General features: G+C 28.7%; 1 protein-coding gene across 1 annotated transcript; it reads right to left on the bottom strand.

The window, feature by feature from the left end:
• Positions 1-4,569: 4,569 nt before the first annotated feature.
• LOC124924688 (nucleolar protein 12-like) lies at positions 4,570-5,841 on the bottom strand. Its single transcript, XM_047464688.1, has 5 exons — positions 5,725-5,841; positions 5,437-5,526; positions 5,336-5,371; positions 4,837-4,998; positions 4,570-4,785 (listed from the first exon to the last, which is right to left on the bottom strand). The coding sequence occupies exons 1-5, from the start codon at positions 5,839-5,841 to the stop codon at positions 4,570-4,572; spliced, it is 621 nt and encodes a 206-aa protein (XP_047320644.1).
• Positions 5,842-26,153: the final 20,312 nt, after the last annotated feature.

Below are 26,153 nucleotides of genomic sequence, written 5' to 3'. Positions count from 1 at the left end.
TATGTAATTACCGAGTAAAATTTTAATTAGAAAATGCATTTATTTGATCGCCAAAAAAATGCTACGTTACTATGTATTTGGCCCCCCGAGAAAACATTTCCTGGTCCGCCACTAGTTCGACGAGATCCTTGCGACGATCTACTCCGTTTCGCTTGGAGCTCCGCCATCCCAATCGGATTAACCCTAAATGCTAACTGGTCGATTTTCAGTTTCTCCTCCAAGCCGCGATATCACTTGAAATCGCCCAGGGTTCGAACTGCTTCCAGATGGCAACACAATTCGAAACATGACTCATCTGGTCTTCATAAAATCCATCTGAATTATTGCCTATGCACCAGAATCGCGCTCCAAGACCTTGCTGATGTAAAACCGACAGCAGGCTTTCAGAATGAAACAGTCTATGCGCACAGGTTTCTCCTTCGACAGAGACAACTATCGCGATTACAGCAGAAGCGAATTCAAGAATAAAGAAAACCTAACATATATCAAGCTTTCTAGATTATTCTAACCTAACATCTAAACATTCAAGTGATTAAAACCAAATACAACAGCAAAAACACACAATCGAGTAATCTAAATCAAAGAATGAACCTGCAATTGCATTTTAACCATCAAATGGCATCGGTGTTCATAACCATGCCCTCAATCAACATTTCAAATACATTATTAAGTTTGAAGGATTACATGAGTAATGATGGAAGATGAGATGCGAGGAAGAGCTTGGAACAAATGAAAGAGATAACACAGACAATCTTCGTTTACTTCTTTCCTTTTTGATTCGATTCACTAATGTCGTCTTCTTCTTCAAGTGTCCTATGTAGCTGATGTTTCCACGCAGATAATGAGGTGGAGAATCAAAGGAATAAGACCTAAGATCAAGGGCACGCTTGGGATTTAAAACAAAAATAATTTTACAGTTTTTCATTTATCCCCGTTTTTCATTTTATCCATTTGCACCATCATCCCAAATAAAGGCCTCGTTTTTTCTCCAAAATTTGTGAAGATTTTAAAATCACCCCTCCATTTCAATATTTTCAATCTCGCGGTTTTCACATTCATAACTTTACTAGCCCATAACTTTGTGCACATGGCTTCTCCCACAATGAGGTTGGTACCATTGGAAAGGTGGGACTCTTGTCTACATCTAAATGTTCTCCTTTGTTCACGATATGGTCTGTGTTGGTCAGGAGAATAGCCTCACAGAAACGTACCAGTTCATGCATCACCTTCACTGCAGGCGACTTGGACTGAGCTTTAGGGAGAAATGGGAGAGCTATTTGGTGTCGTTGGAAAGACAATTCAATGAGTTTTCCAATGGTAGCTCATACACTAAAGATGGATCGTTGGTTCAATGGATATGATTTTTAGAATTTCACCATAACTTCAGTTAGCTCCCAGGATTTGCATTTGTAGCCTTGCCCCTCTTGTACTGATCGGGAGAGGGCCTTAAATGTAGAATTACGGTTTGGGGCCGATTTTATTGGAAAGGTACGTGAGTCAGCTTTCCAACCCAACTTGAATCACCCAAAATAATCAACCACAACTCAAGTTACGATTTTTAAAGGGAAATGGTGTTTTGTTTAAACCTCTCAGGAACCCCTTTCACTCATGATCGTATTTCGTCTAGTTAAAGGGTACCAACGGGAGATTGGACTACACCACACGAAAGGAGACTCATTTCCCTTTCCAAAATGTCCAAGATCATCGAATTTCATCCATTATTAAAGCCAGGATAAATTCATGAAGTCTAGGGTTCCAATGGAAGCTCAACGGGGACTACAAACTTAAGGATTCTTGATTTTCTTTTTCTTTCAAATAACCAATTTTTCAATTAATTCGATTTTCCCTCTTCTAGGAGACTAGTCAACTTCTTCTTTTTATTTCCACTTGACACATGTTTGGTCACTTGTTGACTCGGGTTAACTTATTGGTTGGCGGGTTGACCCATTCCCTCGTTTTCCCCCTTTCGAGCGTCTTCTGCACAAATTTGTAAACATTAATATTATACTCAAAATTTAAGATTTTCCAAAACGTATGACATAAATGTGTCACGGGTTGGGAAAATAGAGTCATTATGAAATTCGACCTTTGGATCGTTATCTTTTAAGCTTTTTTGGGTCGGTTTTCTAAGAGGCGTTTCTATTTTTTGTTTTCCCGGTTCAATAAACAAACACGAGTATTATTTCGGGACGGGTCTTTTTATTATGTATCTAAGGTGTAAAAATGGGGTGTCTACACAAGGCAAACATCGGGAGAGAAAGAATCACGAGCTACCCTATGGTTAAGTATTTATGATTCACACTACAAGATTGGTTTCATAATAGAAGAGTAAAAGTTTCCAACCACATAGAATGTTTATCTCCATATTATGAAAAGTTCTTACGTGAACAAGCCGAGAAGGCCAGATTCTACAACATTAATCCGCTTAATAGATTCGAGTTTCATGTGAACGACGGTGAACATGATTTTCAAGTTGACTTCCAAACTCGAACTTGTACTTGTAGGGTATTTGATATATCTGGTCTTCTTTGTACACATGCCCTGGCTGTTGCCCGTTCTCAGAAATCTATTCCCTATGAGTACTGCTCAAGGTTAGATAATTATTGCATGTTTAATTCTAAGATTGAATTTTTATGACTTAAATATCATTTTCAGGTTTTTCACAACATAAGCGTGGTGCATGGAATATGATGAGACAATTTATCTAGTTTGAAATGAATATTCTTGGGATATTCCAGAAAATATCAAAGAATGAGTTTGCCTGAAACCACATATCACAAGGTGAGCCTCGTAAGGAACAGGGACAGTGCAACTTAGGTGGCGGTCGAGGCCATAACAGGGCAACATGAAAAGTAGTGATGCCTGCACCATCTACTGCAAGACAACGTGTGTCACAACCTTCACAACCTTCACAGTTTAGTGAACATCCATCATAGTTGGCCCAACCTTCACCATCTTTGTCACATTCTCTAGACAACATTTCTTTTGGTTAAATTGTATCTTTTGGCACAACATTTGGCACATGTAGTCGTTCTATTTTGTGGGATTTTCATGAGCAATGATGTTTTGAAATGCATTTTCAGGTGTTAGTTTAATATCTGTCAGATCTTGGCTTCATGTATGTGCAAGTGTTGGTTTAATATTTGTCATGTATGTGTAGATGTTGGTTTAATATCTAACAGGTATTGTCTTCATGTATGTGCAGGTATTGGTGTGGGCTTGGTCGTGGAATTGGCGTGGGCTTGGGCATGGGGCGCAAGTGTGGTGCGTGGAGTTGGCGTGGGGATAGGGCGTGGGGCGTGGGCTTGGGGAGAGTGCGTGGATTTGGCATGGGCGTGGGCGTGGGCATGGGGCGTGGGGGGAGTGTGTGGGGTTGGCATTGTCGTGAGCGTAGGCTTAGGCGTGGGACGTGGGAAGAGTGCGCGGGGTTGGCATGGGGCGTGGGCTTGGGCGTGAGGCGCAAGGGTGGTGCGTGGGGCGTGGTTCTTGGTTTTTGGTTTAATACACAAATATTGATTGGAATTGTTCTTGGTTTTATACACAAATATTAATTGGAATGGTTCTTGGTTTCATACACAAATATTTCATAACAAAATGTATATCTATTCATAACAAAAATTGTATATCTATTCAATTTAGATTAGGGGTCTACAATTTGGTGGAATAACCTTACTTCCCATTTATTTCTCCAAAAAGTCATTTGTTTGGTGACCATATTTGATACATCCAATGAGGCAATAAGATATTCCAAATGCATAATAGTAAAAACACAATAGTCCCCACTTTTGGTTGTCTTTGGGACTGTTGGGTGGGGTATTATAGAATATGGCATCTTCTCCAAGTTGAACCGCAGAAACCTGGCCTTTTCGATAAAGGTGAATCCATGATCAAGCAAGTATGGAATCATTTCAAACATTGGTTTCATGAAGTCGTCATATACATCCTTTGTGAAAATTTTCTATTCGCAATCATATACGTATATGCACCAATCTTGTAGATGAATCTGGCACAGGACCTAGTACTTCAGCTACAGGTTAATAGGTACATATATCATATCAACAAGATTTCAAGGATACAAATATGTGTTAGCATCGCCAATTAAATATTCTATGAATGTTATGTTGAACTTGAAGCCTGCAGGATTCGGGGAAAAGATATGATAGTGATTCGCGAACTTCTGAGAGAGATGAGAGTCAGCAATTGATAAATTCTTTGGATATGTCTTAGGGAACTCCGCAACCCATCGTTTCATTAGGTAACAGATTGCATCTATCTCTTGTGAAAAAATTATTGATTAAGCAAGAACAATCTGGGGATAGGGCGTGGATGGGGTGTGGTGCATGGGGAGAGTTTGTGGATGGGGCATTGGGCATGGGGAGAGTGCGTGGATGAGGCGTGGGGAGAGTGCATGGATGGAGCGTGGTGTGTGGAGAGAGTGTGTGGGGTGCAAGGGTGGTGTGTGGGGATAAGGCGTGGATGGGGCGTGGTGCGTGGGGAGAGTGCGTGGGGCGCAAGTCCAAAGATACTTACACAAAAATAATAAGAAAGAATACTTACATCATCGGCAAACTATTTTTGAGACATGAGCAATCTGTTAAATATAGAACGATTTGTTTCGCAAGTAGTCAAATCCTTGAGGTCTTTATCCTTACTCTTCAACCATTTCTTCAAATCCTTCATTTTTTCCTCTTCATATCGTAACATAGGATTAACCGTAACCGGATCATTAAGTTTAAACCCTTTCCCACCAGGGTCGGTGTAATCCCTCAATTGTTTCGACTTCTTCTTTCTCCAAAAACAATTTCCAACAAATTTTGATGGAGTAATTTATTTCACATCATCCTCCTTATTCTTCTCCTTATTCTCCACAATCTCCTCCTCTTTCTCCATAATTATCTCCTTCTCCACAATCTCCTCCTTCTCTACAATCATCTCCTTCTCCACAATCTCCTTCTTCTTCTCTACAATCATCTCCTTCTCCACAATCTTCTCATCCTTCTACACAATCATCTCCTTCTCCACAATCTCCTCCTCCTCATTCTTCTCCTCCTCCACCTCCTTATTCTTCTCCTCCTCCACCTCCCTAGTCTTCTCCTCCTCCACCTCCTTATTCTTCTCCTCCTCCACCACCTCATCATTCTTCTCCTCCTCCACCTCCTTAGTCTTCTACTTCTCCACTTCCTTAGTCTTCTCCTCCTCCACCACCTCATCATTCTTCTCCTCCTCCACCTCTTTAGTCTTCCCTCCTCTACCTCCTCACCTCCTTAGTCTTCTTCTCCTCCACCACCTCATCATTCTTCTCCTCCTCCACCTCCTTATTCTTCTCCTCCTCCACCCCATTCTTCTCCTCCACCTCCTCTGAATCCTCGTCCTGCACAATTAAAAAAATCATATTAATATACATTGTGGAGCGTGGGGCGTGGTGCGCAACTATACCTCAATCTCCTCGTCATTCTCATTGTCCTCCTCTCCATTCTCCTCGTCCTCCTCGTCATTCTCCCTGTCCTCCTCTTCCTCTTCCACGTCCTGCACAATCAAAAATGAAATGAGATTAATATACATTTTGCGAGGTGCAATGCGTGGTGTGTGGTGGGGTGCGTGGGGGTGTGTGGTGGTGTGTGGGGGTGTGTGGTGGGTTGTGTGGTGTGTGGTGGGATGCGTGAGGCAGTGCGTGGTTTTTGGTGGGGTGTGGTGCGTGGTGGGGTGTGTGGTGCACAATTATACATTGGCTGCCATCTTCGCCTTCCTCTTCTTGGCCAACTCCCTCTTCTTGGCCAACTCGTTCTTCTTGGACAACTCAGTGGCCAACTCATCCGCCTTCCTCTTCTTGGCCAACGCCATCACCCTCTCCTTCCTCTCCTCCTTATTTCTTTTCATCTACTCATCATGCTTCCTCTTCTTCATCTCCTCATTTTGCTTCCTCTTCTTCATTTCCTCACATGCTTCCTCTTCTTCATCTCCTCACCCGCATCCCCATCATTCTTCCTCTTTGTCCTCTTCTCAGTATCAAGTGCAATACATGCCTCTTCTTTTTATTCTCCTCCACCATTCCTTTGTTCCTTTATTTCCCCTAATAATGTGATTATAAGATGTTGATTCTCTTTGATGAGCTTGATTTCAGTTTTAATCTCATTTACATCATTTGTCAGCTCATCAATTTTGGCATCAGTATGGGCTTGAGACACTCGATTGGGTGCACTAGATGTAGAAGTGTCTTCATTAGATTGAGGAGTGGTCGCAGAAGGGACATACTGAGAGTTGTCTTGGCTAGTTTCATCATTAACTTTAGGGAGCTGGGGACTAATAACTCTCCTCTTCTTGGTCGGTGATTTGGGAGTCCTTTCATCTTTTTCATCTTCTTCACAACCTTCAATCCTTCTCTTCCTCCCATCCAATTCAAAGAATTCATCATAAATGTTGTCTCTCATATCTTCAAAGTCGTCCCTAGAGTACTTCCTCTTCTCCTCCTCAGACTCGTCAATTTTGCTTACAACATTGCACTTCTAGAGGGCAGTGAATACCTCATGTAGGGAATAACTCCTGTAGGATGTATAGAGCACTATCCTTGGGCTTGTAGGATCTTATCGTGTCCTTTCAGCAAATTTAGGAACAAATGTATTGATAAGCTCATAGGTCCACACTTAGAAAGCTAGTGCGAACTCATGTAAAGTATAATCGACATCACAAATGCTTTTCTTGTCTCAAGTTATCATCTTGGTGAGATATAACCCACGAAGGTGTTTCATATCTTTGTCAAGACCCTACAGGGTTGCTCTAAGGACACATTTCCCCATGGAAGTTGGAGGAACATCTTCATGTCCTCCACCATGCAAAAGATTCTGAAACTTACCTTCCTCCTATTATCAGTTGCAAACAGATACTGGTAAATGAGGAATATGAGCCCCATCTTCCATGAATCCTCCTTATCAGAGCATTCGATGAAAATGGATTCAAGCTCTTTCAGTCTAACATCCATTTTACCCTTAAAATATTTGCGGACAAGGTGTGGACATTCTTCAACCTCCATGTTTTCCACCAAAGGAAATCTACCAAAGTTGAGGCCTATCACCAAGGCATAATCCTTCATGCCCCAGCAGACCTCCTCACCATTGACCAAGAACCTTATCTCCTTCGAATTTGAGCTGATTTTTCTGATAAGCATCTGTTGGAGTATGGTTCCTGAAAAAAATAATGTCGGGGCTTTGAATAGATATTGGAATTGGGTCTGCAAAGCCCTATCCAAAAGATCATGGTGAGTAAACCTCTCCTTTATCTTTGCCAAGATGGTGTCGGTCGATTTCCATGAAACACGGACAGTAAAATCATTAATATTAGTTTCGGTTGGTGCCATCTGCAAAAACAGTAAAATCATATACACAATGTCAGACGCAATACATTTGCATTTGTGTACCACGCAACTCAATTGCGTATCACGCAATTCAATTGCATACCACGCAATTCAAATGAGTACCACGCAATTCAATTACGTACCATGTAATTGTGTTGGCGCACCACGCAATTCAATTAACCACGGGAAAATGTTCACAAACCATTCAGATTAAGGAAAGACTATACATTTCTCGGATCAAAGCATTTCAAACCAAAAAATAGAACTCACTAAAGCCTAAACCCTAAACTAAAACCATAAAACTTTCATACTCAACATGCAAAAACAGTAAAATCATCGGGGAGTAGAACTAACCTCAGACATGTTGGGCGAATATCGGGGAGACGGGCTCAGCGTCTCCGAGGCTTGACGATTGTCGAGGAATCGGCCTGGAAGTGTTTGGCTATCGTCGGGTAGTCGGGCTCGAGGGGTAGGCGTCTGGCGATTGTGGGGGAGTCAATTTGAACCGTCTTGGGGATTATTGGGGCTTGGGCGTGAGGGGGGGGAGAGCAACGGTCGTAGGGGAAGAGAGGGGAAAGAAAACGGGAAATGTGGGGAAAAGGAAAAGGGAAGAAATAATATAAAATTAAGAAGGGTAAAAACGTCCAAATTTTAAAAAAAATGTTATATTTAAAAAATGGAATTAGTAAGGTCATTTTTTAGAATGACCCTCTTTTGAGGGTCATTTGATCTGTAAGGTCAAGATACGATCAACTGACACTAATGGAAGACAAGAGTTTAAACGTTTTGTGCAAAACTTAAGACTACCAAAAACGGATGTGAAACACCTTCAACGAGAAGGTAAAACCCAAAAACCTTAAAGAAAGTAATATGATTCTTAAACAAACTCGAGAACTACTCGACCTAAAAGGGCACGTGTCATCTCTAATGGGAACGACCGATAAAATTTTATTTGTTTATTATATACTTATAAACTTGGTCCAAAATTCAATTTTAATTTGATTGGTAATTTGATCTAAAATTTAATGTTGAATGAATTATTTTTTCTAAATATTTTTCGTCTTATCTAATTGATATTGTCAATTTATATGAATTGTCCACATTAATTATATACTAGATGAATTTAAGAATATAAGTAAAATTAAATTTGGATTGAATTTTATTTTATAAATTAAAATTAATTTAAATATTTGAATAATATTATTTTTATTTAAAATATTTATATATAAATAATATTTTGTTTATATCTTTACCTAGGTAAATGCATCGAATTTATGATAATAAATAAAGTGGTGTGTTATTTACTTTGAGGATGAAATAAAATTGTGTTAATTAACTCGCAGAAGAAAAAAATTATAAAATAGATATTTTAACTTAATTTCATAATTATCATTCTTGTTTTATTTTCTTCGTCTTCTCTTCTAAGAGAAGTCGCAAAGACACTTCTTATTCTTCATTTCAATATTAAAACTAGCTAGATTTGTGTTAATTGCGACCATGTTCAGAAACTAATTTTAAACTAATCTCTAGTGTCACGTTTAACTAATTTCTTTTATTAAAATAAGGGTTTGTTTGATTTTGAATTTATTTTAAATGTTTTATACTTTTCTTGTCCAATTGGTTCTTATTTAAAGTTTTAATTCTCATAAAAAAAATATTATTATTTAATAAAAGAATATTGTTTTAGTCCTAATTTCAATATTATGATATTATTTAATTTATAGATCGATATCTGATTACTTAATATTTACTTAATTAATTTTTTTAGTTTGAAATAATTTAATATACTTAATTTGAAATTTAATTTGAACTTGGTTTTAAAAATTAAATCGTTTTTTTTAAACAATTAAATATATTCAATTTAGAAAATTTTATTTATTGATTAAGAATTAAATATTTTTGAAATTAATTTGTATAATATGTTTAATCAAAATTGTATATTTATATAATATTGTTTTCAAAAAATATGTGTATCTCAATTTTAATAATAATGATAATATTTAATAAGAACATAAATATCAGTAATAAAAGCAGAATGTACACAACTATCTAGTTGAATTACTAAAAAATAATATTAGTATAAATTATCTTTTTTATTATGGGTATATTAAATAATAATAACAAATAATTACTTAAAGGGTTTAATTTTTAAAATTAAAAAGGAATATATATATATATATATATATATATATTTAAACTAAAAGATTATTTTTAAAGATATTTGTTTTGAGTTAATTAGGAAATTAGACCTACAAAATTTTTTATGAGTCTATGTTTTGTTATCATGATCTTAACTTAGAAGTAATATTGAGAAATTATTAAATATTATTAAAATTTTAAATATCATGAAAACTTATCTTAAAAAATAAATTGTTTTATTATATCATTCCATTATAGTTAAATATTGTCATTTTTAATTAAATAATATAATAAATATAAAATTAATATACATGACAACAAACTTATAAATTATAAATTACAAAACAATCTTTTGTTAAGCTTGTTAATACAAAATAATAAATTAAATGAAATATACTAAATTAAATTGAAAAAGACCAATACAAAATAAAAAGTGAGTCTAAAATAAAAAGTTAGTCTAAAATAAATGTGTAGGTATGTTGATACAGTAAGCCTAAGACTTTTTATTTTTAATTTAACTCAGTTAACATAAATTAAATAATTAGTGATCTAAGTCAATATCTTATACAATTTTCAATTCTATTTTTAATTATTTTTAAAGTATTTTTATTTTAATACAAAATTATTAATAATAGTAATTATGACAATATTTTATGAAATTAAAATGTACATGTCAATTATACAAAAAAAAAAAAAAATATGTGTTTTTAACCTTAAGTTCTAATGAGGTAAATAATGAGTGTATTAAAAGTACTTGTTATTTTCTTATTAAACTTATTAGTTTATTGATTGTTATTAATGATAGGAGAATACAGCTCATTTAAACCGAAATAAAACTAACATAAAAATATTTAAACCCAAATAAAGTTACAAAACAAAAGACTACCGCTCATTTAAATTAAAATAAAGCAAAACCAAATATAGTAGGAGAGAACAATAAAGCCACCAAACAAAAGACTATAGCTCATTTAAATTCAAATAAAGCCAAAACAAATATAATGGGAATCTCTCACTATCAGATTGTTTAATTTATTTAAAATATATATTTTAATTTAGAAGGGATAAAATTACTAAAATAATTTTTTATATTTAAAAAATTTTAAAATATTAAAGTAAAATGAATTATTTTTAGTTAATAAACTGAATAATTTAATTAATAAAAATGATAATTTATAAAAAATAAAATAATACCATAACAGATAATCCCACACTTGTGCCTAAAGGAGTCGCACATAGGGCTGTGCAAAAAAACCGGAAAACCGGTAACCCAACCAAACCGATAGTTAACCGGTTTCATTTTAACGGTTTATTGGTTAACCGGTTCTAGCGGTTCCGGTTAATCGGTTTTTTACCGGTTAAACGGTTCGGTTTTCGGTTTCCTTATTTTTCTAACGATTTAACCGGTAAACCGGTAATAATTTAATTATATATTTTTATATTTTATAATTTTTATAGAATAATTTTTAAAAATATTATAATCTATATAAAATTTTACAAAAATAAATTAAAAACAAATTGAAATAATTTTATTAAAATATATAAAATTGTTTTTAGGAATTATAAATTAACTAAATCAAAATAGTTAAGCAAATTAAAATTTGATGTCTTCAAAGTTCAACCTTCACTTTATGTTTTAACTTTCTCTCTAACACGTTCAATACGGAAATACCTAAAATCAAAGTTATAAATTATAATTTATCGATTTTACTTCTCATTCTATCAGTTGCGAATGAGATTCTATCATATTCGTTTATACTTGGTTGGTTAAAGACTAATGGACATAATGAATTTAAATTTTCTTAAGGAACATATGAAAACTAACAGAATAACTATAAAATATATTATATTGTTACAATAAAATTATATATTATAACATATTCCTAAATATATCAATAAAATATATTATTATAATATAATATATTTATATTATATTATAATAATAATATAATATGTTATAATAAAGACAAAAAAATGGAGAATAGTATAATAGGAAAGTGTAAACAATAATTTTAAAAAAAATATATTTTATAAATTTATTACTTAATTTTAAAAAATTGAATTATCGGTTCTTGGTTAAACCCGGTTAACCGGCCAGAACCGACCAAAACCGGTAGAATCAGAACCGGTAAAACCGATACCATTAACGGCCAGTTAATCGGTTTGTAAAATAAAAGCCAAAACCGGTATTAACCGAAACTGTTTGACTGGTTAACTGGTTAACCGACCGGTTGAATACCCCTAGTCGCACAAATAAAAGAAACTGAATTATAGAATTTGTCTAGTTTGTATTTTAATAAAAATTAACGACTAATCGCTGCCTACCTCATTCCTTCTGATTGTTCTAAAGTCTTAGACTTTGAATCGTTCACTTACTCAAAGCAGTTGAGAATGAATGTCTAATATTCTTTGTTTTACTCTATCTAAGAACATGTCTTTTTGGATTTACCCGCTAACAAAATAAATAAAATCAAATATCATTTTATTTTTTATTATTAATAATATTATTTAATTTATTAAATAAAATATTTTTAATTTTTTTATAAAAATTATATTTTATTATTATATATATTTTTACTAGCATAGTAGTAGAAAATATTAACATTATTAAAAAAAATGAAATACAATAATTAATCATTTTTTTAAGAGAAATATAATTTGTCTGGATTAAACTATAATTAGTTAAATTAGAAATTATTTGTTTTTATTGGGATCACTTGAAATACTTTTCTGTTTTTCTGCTTTGAATATTTCCGAAAAGTTGTTGGGCATTATCCTCCACATAATTCTTTATTTAAAAATAAAATTCATTTTTGTCTTAAATAATATATATTTACTTATTCTCTGTCCATCTCACCTTTTTTTTATTATGAGATAATGCAGACACTAATGCGTTGTTCTAATTTTGATAAAAAAAAATATTTATTTATTAATGATAATTACATAATAAAACAATTTAAATAAATAAAAGTATTTTAATTTAATAAATGTTGTGATTGAAAATTAGAATAAGACATTTTAAACAAAAGACTACTTATGGGTTAAGGGTACTAATGGGTTAAGGGTACTAGAATAAATCTAAATTATTTTAAATTTTTTGTATAAGCATTAATTTGAGAAAGTATGTGTTTTATATAAATAATTATAAAAGGTATTAACAAATAATGATAAATATTTTTTTATATAAAAAATAGTAATTATTTTAATATTTTGATTAATTATTTGAGTGATATGATAAATTAGAAAGTATAAAATTATATTTGATGATGTAATAATTTAAAACAAATCAGGTAATAACCTATATAACTATATAAATTTGACGTATCTCATTTTATACTAATATTTATAATTTTAAAATAATATTTTGAATTTTTAAATTCAAAATAATCCCAAAAGAAAAGATTAAAACTAAATTAAGATTAATTATTATGATAAATAAATCCTAATTGAAAAAATTAATTAAAAATAAAAAAAAAAACAATTTGAGATTAAATTGTTGTATTTCATTTTACCCAAATTAATTCTAAAAAGAGGTTGAAGTAATTTAATTGTGATTTTAAACATAAATTATGTATAATTTATGCCTTAAAATAATTAAATAAATACACCAAAATATACCCAAAAATAAAAAATATGGACATAATTTTTATTATGTTTCCAAAATTGTTTTGTGTATTAATTTGGTTAAGAAAAACCCAAGAAAGGGTTAAAAATTCGATTTCAAATAAACATTTTATTAAAATTTTAAACTGGCAAAAATTATGTTTAAACTTTGCAGAAGGATCAATGGTCATCAGCTGAGCGCCTGAGCTTTATTCAACGCGCCAGGATGTTCCACGCAACCGGTTGTAACCAAAGAAAAGTGCGCCTAGGAAATAGGAGCAAAAGACGCCCATTAGCCTAGACGCTAATAGAACTCCCGAGCGACCAACGAAACGCAACGACGCGTTTCATTAAAATGAAACGATGTCATTTTGAGAGTCTTCTTCGCCGAGACTGAAAAAACGCCAGAGGCTCGCACTCGACGCCGACAACCTTCCAGAAATTGGATCTTCTTCGTTTCTCGTCCTTATCCTCTCAAAATTCATTAATGTGCATGTCTCTCCCTCGCCATCATTTCCCATAAAGTTTGAAGTCAAAACTATCCTAGAACTAGGCTAGAGAGGACAAAAAAGAAACAAAGAAGAAGAGTTTTAGAAGCCAAATTCAATATGAATTCAACTTCGAAACTGACCTAGCTTCTTCTTCAAATCCATTGATCAAAATCCAATTATCAAAGTCTTCTTGAAGATTTTTATTGGAGCTCCGACGACTAGTTTTTGAAGAAATCATTTCGGCGTTCCAAGCTTTGATCCAGTGCTCTACAAAGTTTCATAAAGATCATTAGAATGTTCCCCAATCACTAGTAAGTTTACAGATCATTTGAAATTCAAATTGTGATTCAAAATTGATTTTTTTCAAGTTCGACCAGGTTGATATTTTTTAGGGCTCAATTTTGTTATTTCTATAGTCGAAATTCATCCCTAGATGATGTACAAACTTTCCGTTGAAAAAAAATTCATCAATTCAACCTCAATCAAAAACCCAAATTTGATTTAAAAATCTAAAAAATTTGAAATTTGTGTTTTTAAACTTTTGAGCATGAATTTTGATTCAAATAAATGCTTAACATGTCTATAAACTTGATACGATGATTTTCAAATCATAAAACATACCTCCCGATATAAGATATAATATATATATATATATATATAATGATAATGATAATCATAATGATGATGACTAACATTAGATTGCTTCATATTGTCGGGTCGAACTCTCTGTTTTGATTGGGATATTTACCTTAATATAAATAGAGCGATTATCTGATCCAAGTATCTTTGCGGGTTAACCCAAGGGTTTATTAATCAATAAGAACATAAATAATAGGACTTGAAAGGTCTCACATCAAATGCTTAATTAAATTGTGTATGGCTTTTTTTATTTCTCTACAACTTTACTCTCTAACAAGTTTTATGACCTTTCATCTCCCATGTATTTTATATTTTTCTTGCATCATATTAATATGATAAAGGTTATCCAGGCGCAAATTATTTCATATTCTTTTAATATATGTTATTCAACTCTTCAAGTAAGTATTGTATTTTGAAAGAACTTTTTATTTTATTTTTAATATTGCTTGAGTGTTACTATTATTTTATGGATTCTCTGGTGAGTGACACAACATTTCCTCTTCAAGATATTCTTTTCCATCAGATTAGGACGACAAAATCCTATAGGCGCAATGTTTTTACTCATTCTTTTGATATGTTCTTCGACTATAGAGGTAATAATTATTTTTTGGAAGAGTTTTTTAATATAACTTGAGTGTTATTGCTTTTTTGAATTTTTGTTGCTGAGTGTCCCAACTTTTCTTTTTCTAGATCTTCTTTTCTTTTGCATTAGATGAGGACACAAAGTTTTGCATACACACAAATATTTCTCCTTCTTTTGATATGTTATTCGACAATTGAGGTATGTATTATCTTGTGGAATAATTTTTTAAATTTCTTTTTTAATATAACCTTAGTGTTGGTATTGGTTTTCTAGAAAGACTTATTTGGTTCACATTATTCCATTTAGTGTTGCTAATAAAAAAAAAATTCTTAAGGAAATTCTAAGAATGCCGAATTGGTGAATTGGTAAGAGCAAGTAACTAAATCATGTTTTGTAGTAGTTATGTGTCTTACTAAAATAACTATAATAACTTTTGATGTTTATTTTAAAGAAAATATTTTAGTTTTCAAAACACAAAATATTTTATATCGTTAAATGGTGAAAACTACACTACCCAAATATCTATATATAACTAATGACACTTAATTTAAAATGTTGGAGGTGAAAAACACGCTCTCTCCACAATCATCTACAAATCAAGTCATTTCTCTTTCCTAATTTAATTATATTAATTATTTTCTCTCTTTTAATAATATATATATATTTATATATACATTTATTTCATAATATATATATATATATTTCTCTTCCGTAATATAATTATTAGTTTTCTCATTTTATATCATTTTATATGAGTTTCTCTCTCCTATCATAATTATATTTTCATAATTACTAATTTATCTATAATATATTTCCTAATTAATTTCAGTTTTTATTTTCTCTCTCATTATATATATATATATATATATATATATATATATATATATATATATATATAATTAATTAATTTTGTATAGCTAATAATTAATTTATTTTTTATTTTATCACTTTTTCATTTATATATTAAGTTTCCTTCCTAAGTAATGAAAAGTCTTTTTTTAAATTAATATAACTAATGACGTTTAATTTAAAATGTTGGAGGTGAAAAACACGCTCTCTCCAAAATCATCCACAAATCAAGTCATTTCTTTTTCCTAATTTAATTATATTAATTATTTTCTCTCTCTTAATAATATATATATACATTTATTTCATAATATATATATTTCTCTTCCTTAATATAATTATTAGTTTCCTCATTTTATATGAGTTTATCTCTCCTATCATAATTATATTTCCATAATTACTAATTTATCTATAATATATTTCCTAATTAATTTCAGTTTTTATTTTCTCTCTCATTATATATATATATATATATATATATATATATATATATATATATATATATATATATATATATATATATATATATATATATATATATATATAATTAATTAATTTTGTATAGCTAATAACTAATTTATTTTTTATTTTATCACTTTTTCATTTATATATTAAGTTTCCTTCCTAAATAATGAAAAGTCTTTTTTTTAATTATTAGTCTTCATATTTATTAAATTAATTTTTAAAAAAATAGTTAAAATATATATATATTTATTTTCTCCTCATATTTATTATGTATATATATATATATATATAATTTATCTCTCATAATTAATTATAATTAATTTGTGTATTTTATCTCTTTTTTTTATTTATAATATATTATGACGAAAATAAATATAGGGTTACATCCACGCTCTCATCACAGCTCACATAGGCTTATTATATTTTTTTAACATTTTATAACTGTTTCTCTCTTATCATAATTATCAAAATTATTAATTTATTTTTATTAATTCATTTTTATTTTATTTTACTAATTTCTCTTTCCTAATTATTATTTTTATTATTTTATCTTAATATAAAAAACGATTCAATTTAATAAATGAAAGATTATAAATAAATAAGAGAAAAACATTAAATTTAATAAATGATAAATTAATGAGAATTAAACATAAATAAGAAAAAAACAATATAAATATTTGTAAACTTTTCTTTCTCTCACATGTTCTTTTTTTTACTTTTCCCTTTCTCACTTATTCATTTTTTACTTAGGATTTTGGACGTGCGAGACACTATCATGCATGCACTAGATGAGCGATCTTCGGTCTGCAGATGCTGAATGACAACGTTGAGGATTTCGAACTAGAGCGGATGAATTTTAAAGACAATTTCATTCTCTCCTCGACTATTTATCTTTTAAGGTTAAATGGATGATGGTCTCATTGGCCTTTTGTGTTAAATCTAACCTATGATCATTGCCAATTTTGAATTGAAGCTGATGGATTTCGAAGGCGATTTTACTCACTCTTTAGAGCACGTTATATATAGATTTTAAGAGAAGATTTTAATAGATAAAACAGTTTAATATTAATTTTTTAAATAAATTAAAATATTTATAATTTTTTATTTTATTAAAAAATATAAAAATTATGTGTAAAAATATATAAAATATATATAGAGAATGAGAAAGATAATAAATATATATATATAAATATATATAAATATAAAAATATATATTATATAAATGAGGGGAAAGAAAATAAAAAATTAATTAATTATTAGAGTTATAAAATATATATATATATATAGGATGAGAAAGAAAATAAAAAAGAAAATTAATTAGGAAATATATATTATTAATATGAAAGAGTAATGAATATTTAATATTTAAGATGGAGAAATTTGTAATTTCAGTTTAAGTTTAATCAATTATTATTATATATATTATTATTTTTATTATATTATAAATATTTATATAAAAAAATAAATAAATATTTAATATTAAATATAAGTTTATATAAAATTAATGAATAAAATTAATATATATAAGACATATAATAATAAAAAATATAATTAAGAAAGAAAAATTAATAAAATAAAATAAAATTTAATTAAGAAAGTTAAACTAATAATTATAGTAAAAAGAATAAATTAGTAATTATGTATAAGTAATTATAATAGAGGAGAATGTTTAATATTGGTTTTTAAAATTTTATTTGTAAAATAATATAAATTTTTTTTGGTATTATTATAAAATTAATGATAAAATATAATATATATATATATATATTTTGATGAAATAGAAAATAAAATATAAATTAATTATTAGGGTTACCAAATTTATATATATATATATATATATATATATATATATATATATATATATATATATATATATATATTAGTTAGGAAGAAAAAAATAATGTATATAAATTTAGGAGAGACACACTTAATATTAAGTTTGTATCTCTAAAATTATTTTTTTTTTTTTTACTTTTTCTCTTCTCATTTATATATATATTTTTCATATTGTCTTATAAAAAAAATTTGATAAAAAAAAATTAGTAATTATAAAATGAGAGATAAATTAATAATTATTATATTTTTTTTTCAGAAATTTGATTCGTTTACCTATTTATTTATTTTTATAAAATTTACTTATATTATCAAACAATTATTAATAATTAATTATATATTTATATTATATATTTTCTCTTCATATAAATATATTCTCTTTTATTAAATTAAAAATTTTATAAAAAAATATTTGTATTTTTCCTATATTATTCTCCAAATATATACCTATTAATAATAATTATCAAATTCTTTTATAATAATTACTAATTGAACTCTTATTTCATAATTACTAATTTATCTTTCTTTCCGTTAATATATATACTAATTTATTTCTCTTACCATAATTATTAATTTATCTTTCTTATTTTATTTTTATTTTATTTTGTCTCTCATATAAAATATATTATTTTTCACACAAATTACATAAAATATATATTACCTTATTAATAATTTTATATTTAATATTAAATATCTATTTAGTTTTATTTTGTATAGCTAATAATTAATTTGTTTTTTATTTTATCACCTTTTTATTTATATATTAAGTTTCTTTCCTTAAATAATGAAATGTCTTTTTTAAATTATTAGTCTCCATATTTATTAAATTAATTTAAAAAAATAGTTAAAATATATATATTTATTTTCTCCTCATATTTATTATGTATATATATATATATAATTTATCTCTCATAATTAATTTGTGTATTTTATCTATTTATATATATATATATATATATTTATTATTTTCTTTCTCATCATATATATATATATACTAATTTATTTCTCTAACAATAATTATTAATTTCTCTTTCTTATTTTATTTTCTCTCTCATATAAATATATTATTTTTCACACAAATTACATAAAATATATATTAATTTATTAATAATTTTATATTTAATAATTTTTATATAAATATAATTTTTTTTTTATATTTTCACACAAATAAATTTTATATTTTTTTTAATAAAAGAAAAAATTATATATATTTTAATTTATCTAAAAATTAAATATTTTAAAAACAAATAACATTTCTCTCACCTAAAATTTATATATATTAAATTTTTTTCCTAATTTTCTTTTCTCTCTTATTTTATATATATATATATATATATATATATATATATATATATATATATATATATATATATATATATATATATATATAATATACCTAATAATAATAATAATTCTCAAATTTTCTCTTACAATAATTACTAATTTAACTCTCATTTCATAATTACTAATTTCTCTTTCTTTCCGTTTTTATATATACTAATTTTTTCTTCCTAATTAATATTTTTTATTTTCTTTTATAACTTTAATAATTAATTTATATTTTATTTTCTCTTTATATTATTTGATAGATTTAGCGAGGATTCAATTATTTTTAATATTTAATTCAATCCAGAATTTTTTAGATAAAGAAGTAATGCAAAAGTCGGTTGTGCGAGAAGATGAGATTGGTGCACAAGAGGATGTGGCGTTCATCGCGTCGTCTTCTACTAACATTTCACGCTGTAACTACAGGTATCCTTAAGGTACACATTGATTTTTCTGAGTTTCGATTGATCTTGTATTCTGTTACACTTTTTGGTAGACGACCTACTAGAAAATTGTTCTGTTGCAGGACATCGTAGATGGTGAGTGCATTGTCTTCTTCCTCCGATGAGACGACGATGGCGATGAAGACGACGAGGAAGAGGAGAGATGAGAAGAATCGGAGGAGTAGTGTGATAGTTGTAGGATACCAAGTGTTCGACGAAATGACAAAGAGAGGTTTTTACTTTCTCATCTCTTTTAATAAATAAAACTTTTATATAATTTTCAGATGAGAATGCACCTTTCACCATTTTTTCAACTTTTGATTCTAAAAGCTGTCTAAATAAATTTTATTCTTCCTAATTGCTTAAAGTTTGATCCAATTTTAATTTTTTTTTATAATTGAATCTAGGGTTAATTATGAGATTATATAAAAATTCACCACTTTACTTCCAACTCTAGGCATTATTTAATTCGATTATGACATAACAATGGTTGTCACAGATTTACCTGGTTTACTCGAGGGCGCTCACCAAGGTTTTGGTTTAATCCATGAATTTTTTAGTCACACTCTAAGATGTTTTGTTTTGGTAAAATGAAACTATATATTCATTAATTTCATCATAGTGTGCTACTGCTTATTTATAACCATTATGAAAACCAGGTACAAGTTATTGACGGTTCATCTGAATAGCCAGAATACGAATATGATTTAGTTCAGCTTGAAATATAATTGTTTATTCCAGAGCTTTCTGAAAAACCATGTTGGGTAGATTATAAATAAATTGATCTTTCAGAAGCATATGAGAAATGGGCATCATTCAAGGAAAATATTAAAGGACGTGACATTATATGTTTTTTGTATTAGTGCTACCACTAAAAAGGATACCCACAATACCTGCAACTTATGAACTCATACTGGCTAAAGAGAAGACAATATAAATAAAGTTTTTACCCTTTATTTAAAAGAAATCTTAATATCTCTAGAATATTTAAAATCTTATATTAATGTTTAGATACAAAATTGTTTCCAAATTCAATTTTCATTGTATCTCAATTAGGGACATCTTTCTATATCTATAAATTTATTAGCAGTTTTTCAGAAGTATATTGCACACGTGTTTATGAATGAACCTATAAACATATTTTTGTTTATGATGATGATACAAAGCATAAACTGTTTATTTTTTATGTTAGATTCTCTTTTCATTACTAAACATGAATTGATAATTATATAATTGACAACTTTTCATTTCAGTTACATAGATTCAGAAATATGTTTGGTAGTTTATAACAAAATGGATCATCCAGAAGCACATGAAAAATGGGTATCATTCAAGGAAATTTTGAAGGATGTGGTATTAAATGTTTTTGTATGAGTGTTGTCACGGGAAATGGTACCTTAGAAGTGATATATGCAGCTTATAAACTCATATTGGCTCAAAGAGAAACAATATAAATCAAGGTCTTACCTTTTTTTTAAAAGAAATCTTAATGTCTCTAGAATATTTGAAGTATCATATTAATGTTTAGATACAAATTTGTTTTCAAATATTACTCTCTTTTAGAGTGAGAGGTTTCTATTTTCATTGTATCTCAGCCAAATACATATTTTTGTATCCATAAATTTATTAACGATTTTTCAGAAGTATAATGTAAAAGTGTTTATGAATGAACCTATAAACATATTTTTGGTTGTGATGATGATACAAAACATAAACCTTTTATTTTTTTTATGTTGGATTCTCTTTTCATTACTAAACTTGAATTGATAATTATATAACTGACAACTTTTCATTACAGTTGCATAGATTCAGAAAGAAGATTTTGATACAAGAGAGAAAGGTATTAGGGTTAAATATAGTAACGAGAATAAAGTGACAGTTATAATGTAGTTAATTGTGAAGAGTGTGTAATGAAATGATTTTAGTTGTATCAAATTTCAGCACGTATTGGAAGTATGTGGAGTATATAAGTCTCTGTCTAAATTTTGGTGTAAAGGAGGTGACACCGTTTTTGTTGGAGAGGTTAAATTTAAGTTTTTCTTCTTCCAATGATTTTGTATCTTCTTAATGATTGAGTTATGAAAACACATTTTGCAGATGGAGATAACATGGAATGACTCTAATGGACCAGATGGCCTAAATAGAATTAAAATCTTAACTTTCATCTACACAACATGTAAACATAACTAATCACTTTTCATTACAATTACATAGATTTAAAAAGAATATTTCAGCACATCTTAGAAGCAGGTGGGTATAGAAGTCTTTGTCTAAACTTGGTATAAAGGAGGGTGACACCGTTTTTGTTGAAGATGTTAAATTTAGCTTATTCCAACGATTTAATATCTCTTAACGATTGTTATGAACACATTTTGCAGAACACCACTAAATTTACATTAAAAAATTTCATTCTTTAACATTAAAAAGAACAAAACTTATAAAATTAATAAAGAAATTAAAATAGTGTAAGTTCATGTTTATATTTATATAAAAATATTTAGTTCATATAAGTTCGTTTATAAAAAATTTAAATATTGTAAGTTCATATATATATATATATTCTTTAAATATAAATATATATTATTTTATTATTAATTTTATATAAATATTTTCTTTCATTATATATAAACATATTGAATTAAATATTATATAAAAACTTTATTTATATTTTTTTCCGTACAACATAGGGTATTTTACTAGTATATATAATGACACTTAGGTCACAAACCCAAAAGACAACCATCCGACATTGTTTACATAACTTTCTTTAACAACTATTTGATGCACTCCCCTAAATTTGTTATTGTCAACAAAACTGTTAGACGGGTAAGAATAAAATCCGTTTATGAAATTGAGATTATAATTGATCGTTCAATTCTGAATTAATTTGTCCATTTATTCAAGGTGGTAAATTGTTGTATATGTGGTGACAATAAATGTTTTTTTTTTTTTTAATGTATTTCCTTCGTTGAGATTAATGTTATATTTATTAAAGGAATATGTTTACGAGAAAGTATTTTTAATCTTATGAACACAAACTCCGTTATTTTCTATTCCATTACATAAAGAAGAAGAATATAGCAATGGAAAACGCACTACCAATAGTCGGACAAATATGGCTCAGCAAAAAGATGCATGTGATAAGGATGACAATATGTGTATTTGACATCCATAATGAGGTAACTATTGTGGCTGAATTCTTAATAATAAGAATTTGATTATTCAATTTTGGATTACGACGGATTTTATTAATTGAAATCAAACTGACTTTTAGTAAGTTGTGATATTTGAACTTACTCTTAAATTTACGACATGTTTGACGTAATGATATCCTTGTTGGAGGTGAATGATGAATACTTGAAGATTACATCATACAACCAAATGTTGGAGGTTATCTTCCATTAATTGAACATGTTCATTCACATTGTTTATATACAAAGCAAGAATGGATCGATCTATTGGATCTCTGCATGCGCTAATGAGAAATAATTTGTTTCATTAGAGATTAACATAGTTGGTTACTACTGTAGACAGGGGCGGAGTCATGATTTGAAATCTACCCGGGTTAATTTTTTATTAAAAATATCTATCCGGACTAGTTTTATAAAAATATCAAATAAACAAACAAAATAAACCAAGTTTGTTGTCGCCAATGTCTTTTAGCGACGGGAAATAACCAATGACGACGGTAATCTACCGTCGTTATTGATAAAAAAACATACAGGTTGTTAAGAGCTACCCGGGCTACAGCCCGGACCGGCTTGTACTTGGCTTCGCCCCTGACTGTTGATCCAAGCAAACAATCCTACAGACCAGAGATTATAAATTAATACTAATCATGGTTTTTAGAAAATCTTTTTCCACGGGTATTAATCTATGCTATATATGTATTCACATCATTTGAAACAAGGTGATACATGTATACAAAGAGTCTCTAAAGAGAAACCCAATAGTTTGTTTAAGAAACGATGAGTACCCCTTATGGAAACACTACTCATATTGTTATGCAAAACAAAATATATATTTTCCTTATCCCTTTAATTTTAACTAGTTCGCACAAGAATGCGACTCTTTTTCTTATGTGAAATCCACTTCTAAAAGGAAACATTGAACATATTTATGTCATGAGTGGTAGTTTTCAGTCAAAGAATGATTGTTGTGATAAGGAAAACTCCTCTAGTTCTTCATGCAATCCCTGATCAATATTGTATAGAACATGATAATTTGTATATGGATAGCACCAGTAATCCCTATGTAAGTTTAATATATTATATGGATCTAAGTGTTAAAAAAAATAATATTAAGGCATATGCTCAAAAAAGTAGAAGTTAAATGAAGTTGTCCATATTTTTCCTGCTTAAGCAACTTGATTACGGTTCTGAAGGGGGACAGCAGATGACCTTTTGCCTCACAAAAACAAACAATAAAAGTAAGAGTAATTTTGGTAAGTGAACAATAAAATTCTTATAAAAATAAGAATAATTTTATAGATTAATATAATAGTAATTAGGGGTGTTCAATATTTGGTCTGAACCGAATATCCGACCGAATTCGAATTCACCGAATTCGAATTCACCGAATTCGAATAAACCGAATTCAAATTTCATTTTCGGTTTTCGAATCGAATTTCAAACCAATTCGAATTCAAATACGGTTTTCGAATTAGTTTTCGAGTTTGAGTTTCAACTCGAAAACCAAACCGAAAACCGAATTCATTTTTTATTATTTATTTTTCTATTTTTTTATTATTTATTTTCCATTTTTTATTATTTATTTTTCTAAACTTAGCTTAAGAAAAAGTTTAAAATAATCAAATTATAATAAAAGAAAAAGAAAACAAAAGTATCAGTGGTCTAGTGGTAGAATAATACCCTGCCATGGTATAGACCGGGTTTGATTCCTGGTTGGTTCAATTTATTTTGAGTTATGCTAGTTCCAAAAATTAAAAAAAAAAAACGAATTCGGTTTGAATTCGAAATTCGAACCGAATATCGAATTCGGTTTGGTTTTATTAAAATTTATTCGAATTCGGTTCGGTTTTCGAATTGGCTAAAAAAAATAAAAATTCGAATAAATCGAACCAAGGAACTCGAATAACCCGAAAACCGAACCGATGAACACCCCTAATAGTAATAAATAATTTGTGTTTATTTGAGGTTTCTTATTTTATATTGACTATAAGTCCATATCCAAGTATTATTATGTTATATTATTGCTAATTAGTTTTTTATAATTTTTTTTTATCTTAGTAGTTATTTCTCTAAGCCACCTTGTACCTAGGTAAAAATGATCAATTTGATCTTATTTTTAGAGTCTCGACGTAAGTTATGTAACTTTGCTTGACATTTATTTATTATTAATAGATTTTATGATTTTAAAATTTTAAATGTATTATGATTTATCTTTTATTTTACTCTTTACATCTAAAATATAATTGAGATAAGTTTTATTTTTCTTTTATACAACAAAATATAAAGTATTTCTTTTTTGGGGTTTTTTTTGCAACGTACATGTTCAAGGCTAGTTTATATAATACATTTTAGTTATAAATATTTTTTATAAGAAAATTAATACAATTATTTTATATAATATAAACACACGTTTATCAAATCTATATATATATATATATATATAATGATGCTTAATTTTTAAAATGTCCGGATTGTCGGGTCGAGAGCTGTGGTTAATTTGGATGTTTGGGTCGGATTGTGGGTTGACCCGTTTTTAAATTTAAAACGGTTAAAAATAAAATTAAAAATGCTTGAGGTATGTTTCAAACTTGCAACCTAACAAAATAAGTACAACTCTTTAACTAACTAGGCTACAAAGACTTTATATTTTAAATTCAAAACCAAATTTGATAAACGCGGGACGTTTTAATGTTAATATAAGTTCAACTTTTTAACTAACTAATCTATATATATATAATGATGCTTAATTTTTAAAGTGTACGGATTGCCGAGTCGAGAGCTGTGGTTAATTTGGATATACTTGGGTCGGATTTTGGGTTGACCCGCCTTTAAATTTAAAACGGTTAAAAATAATATTAAAAATGCTAGAGGTATGTTTCGAACTTGCAACCTAACAAAATAAGAATAACTCTTTAACCAACTAGGCTGCCAAGACATTATATTTTAAATTTAACACCAAATTTGATAAACGCGGGACATTTTAATATTAATATAAGTTCAACTTTTTAACTAACTAATATATAATAATGTTGAGTAATGGATACTTGGGTCGAATTGTAGGTTGACCCACTCATAAACTTAAAACGGTTAAAAATAAAATTAAAAATGTTATCCGTAATTTTTTTCACGGTTTTTTATATTATTACTCGTGCAAATGCACGGGCTAAATGCTAGTTTAGATTATTTTTCTTGATATTGTATTTAAATTATAAAGTCATATAAAATATTGCACATGTAGAGTAAGTTTTC

The sequence above is a fragment of the Impatiens glandulifera genome, chromosome 2 (assembly GCF_907164915.1).
Source record: "Impatiens glandulifera chromosome 2, dImpGla2.1, whole genome shotgun sequence".
Classification (NCBI taxonomy): Eukaryota; Viridiplantae; Streptophyta; class Magnoliopsida; order Ericales; family Balsaminaceae; genus Impatiens; species Impatiens glandulifera.
Note: the sequence above shows the minus strand (reverse complement) of the source record. Positions and strands in the feature narration are given on the sequence as shown.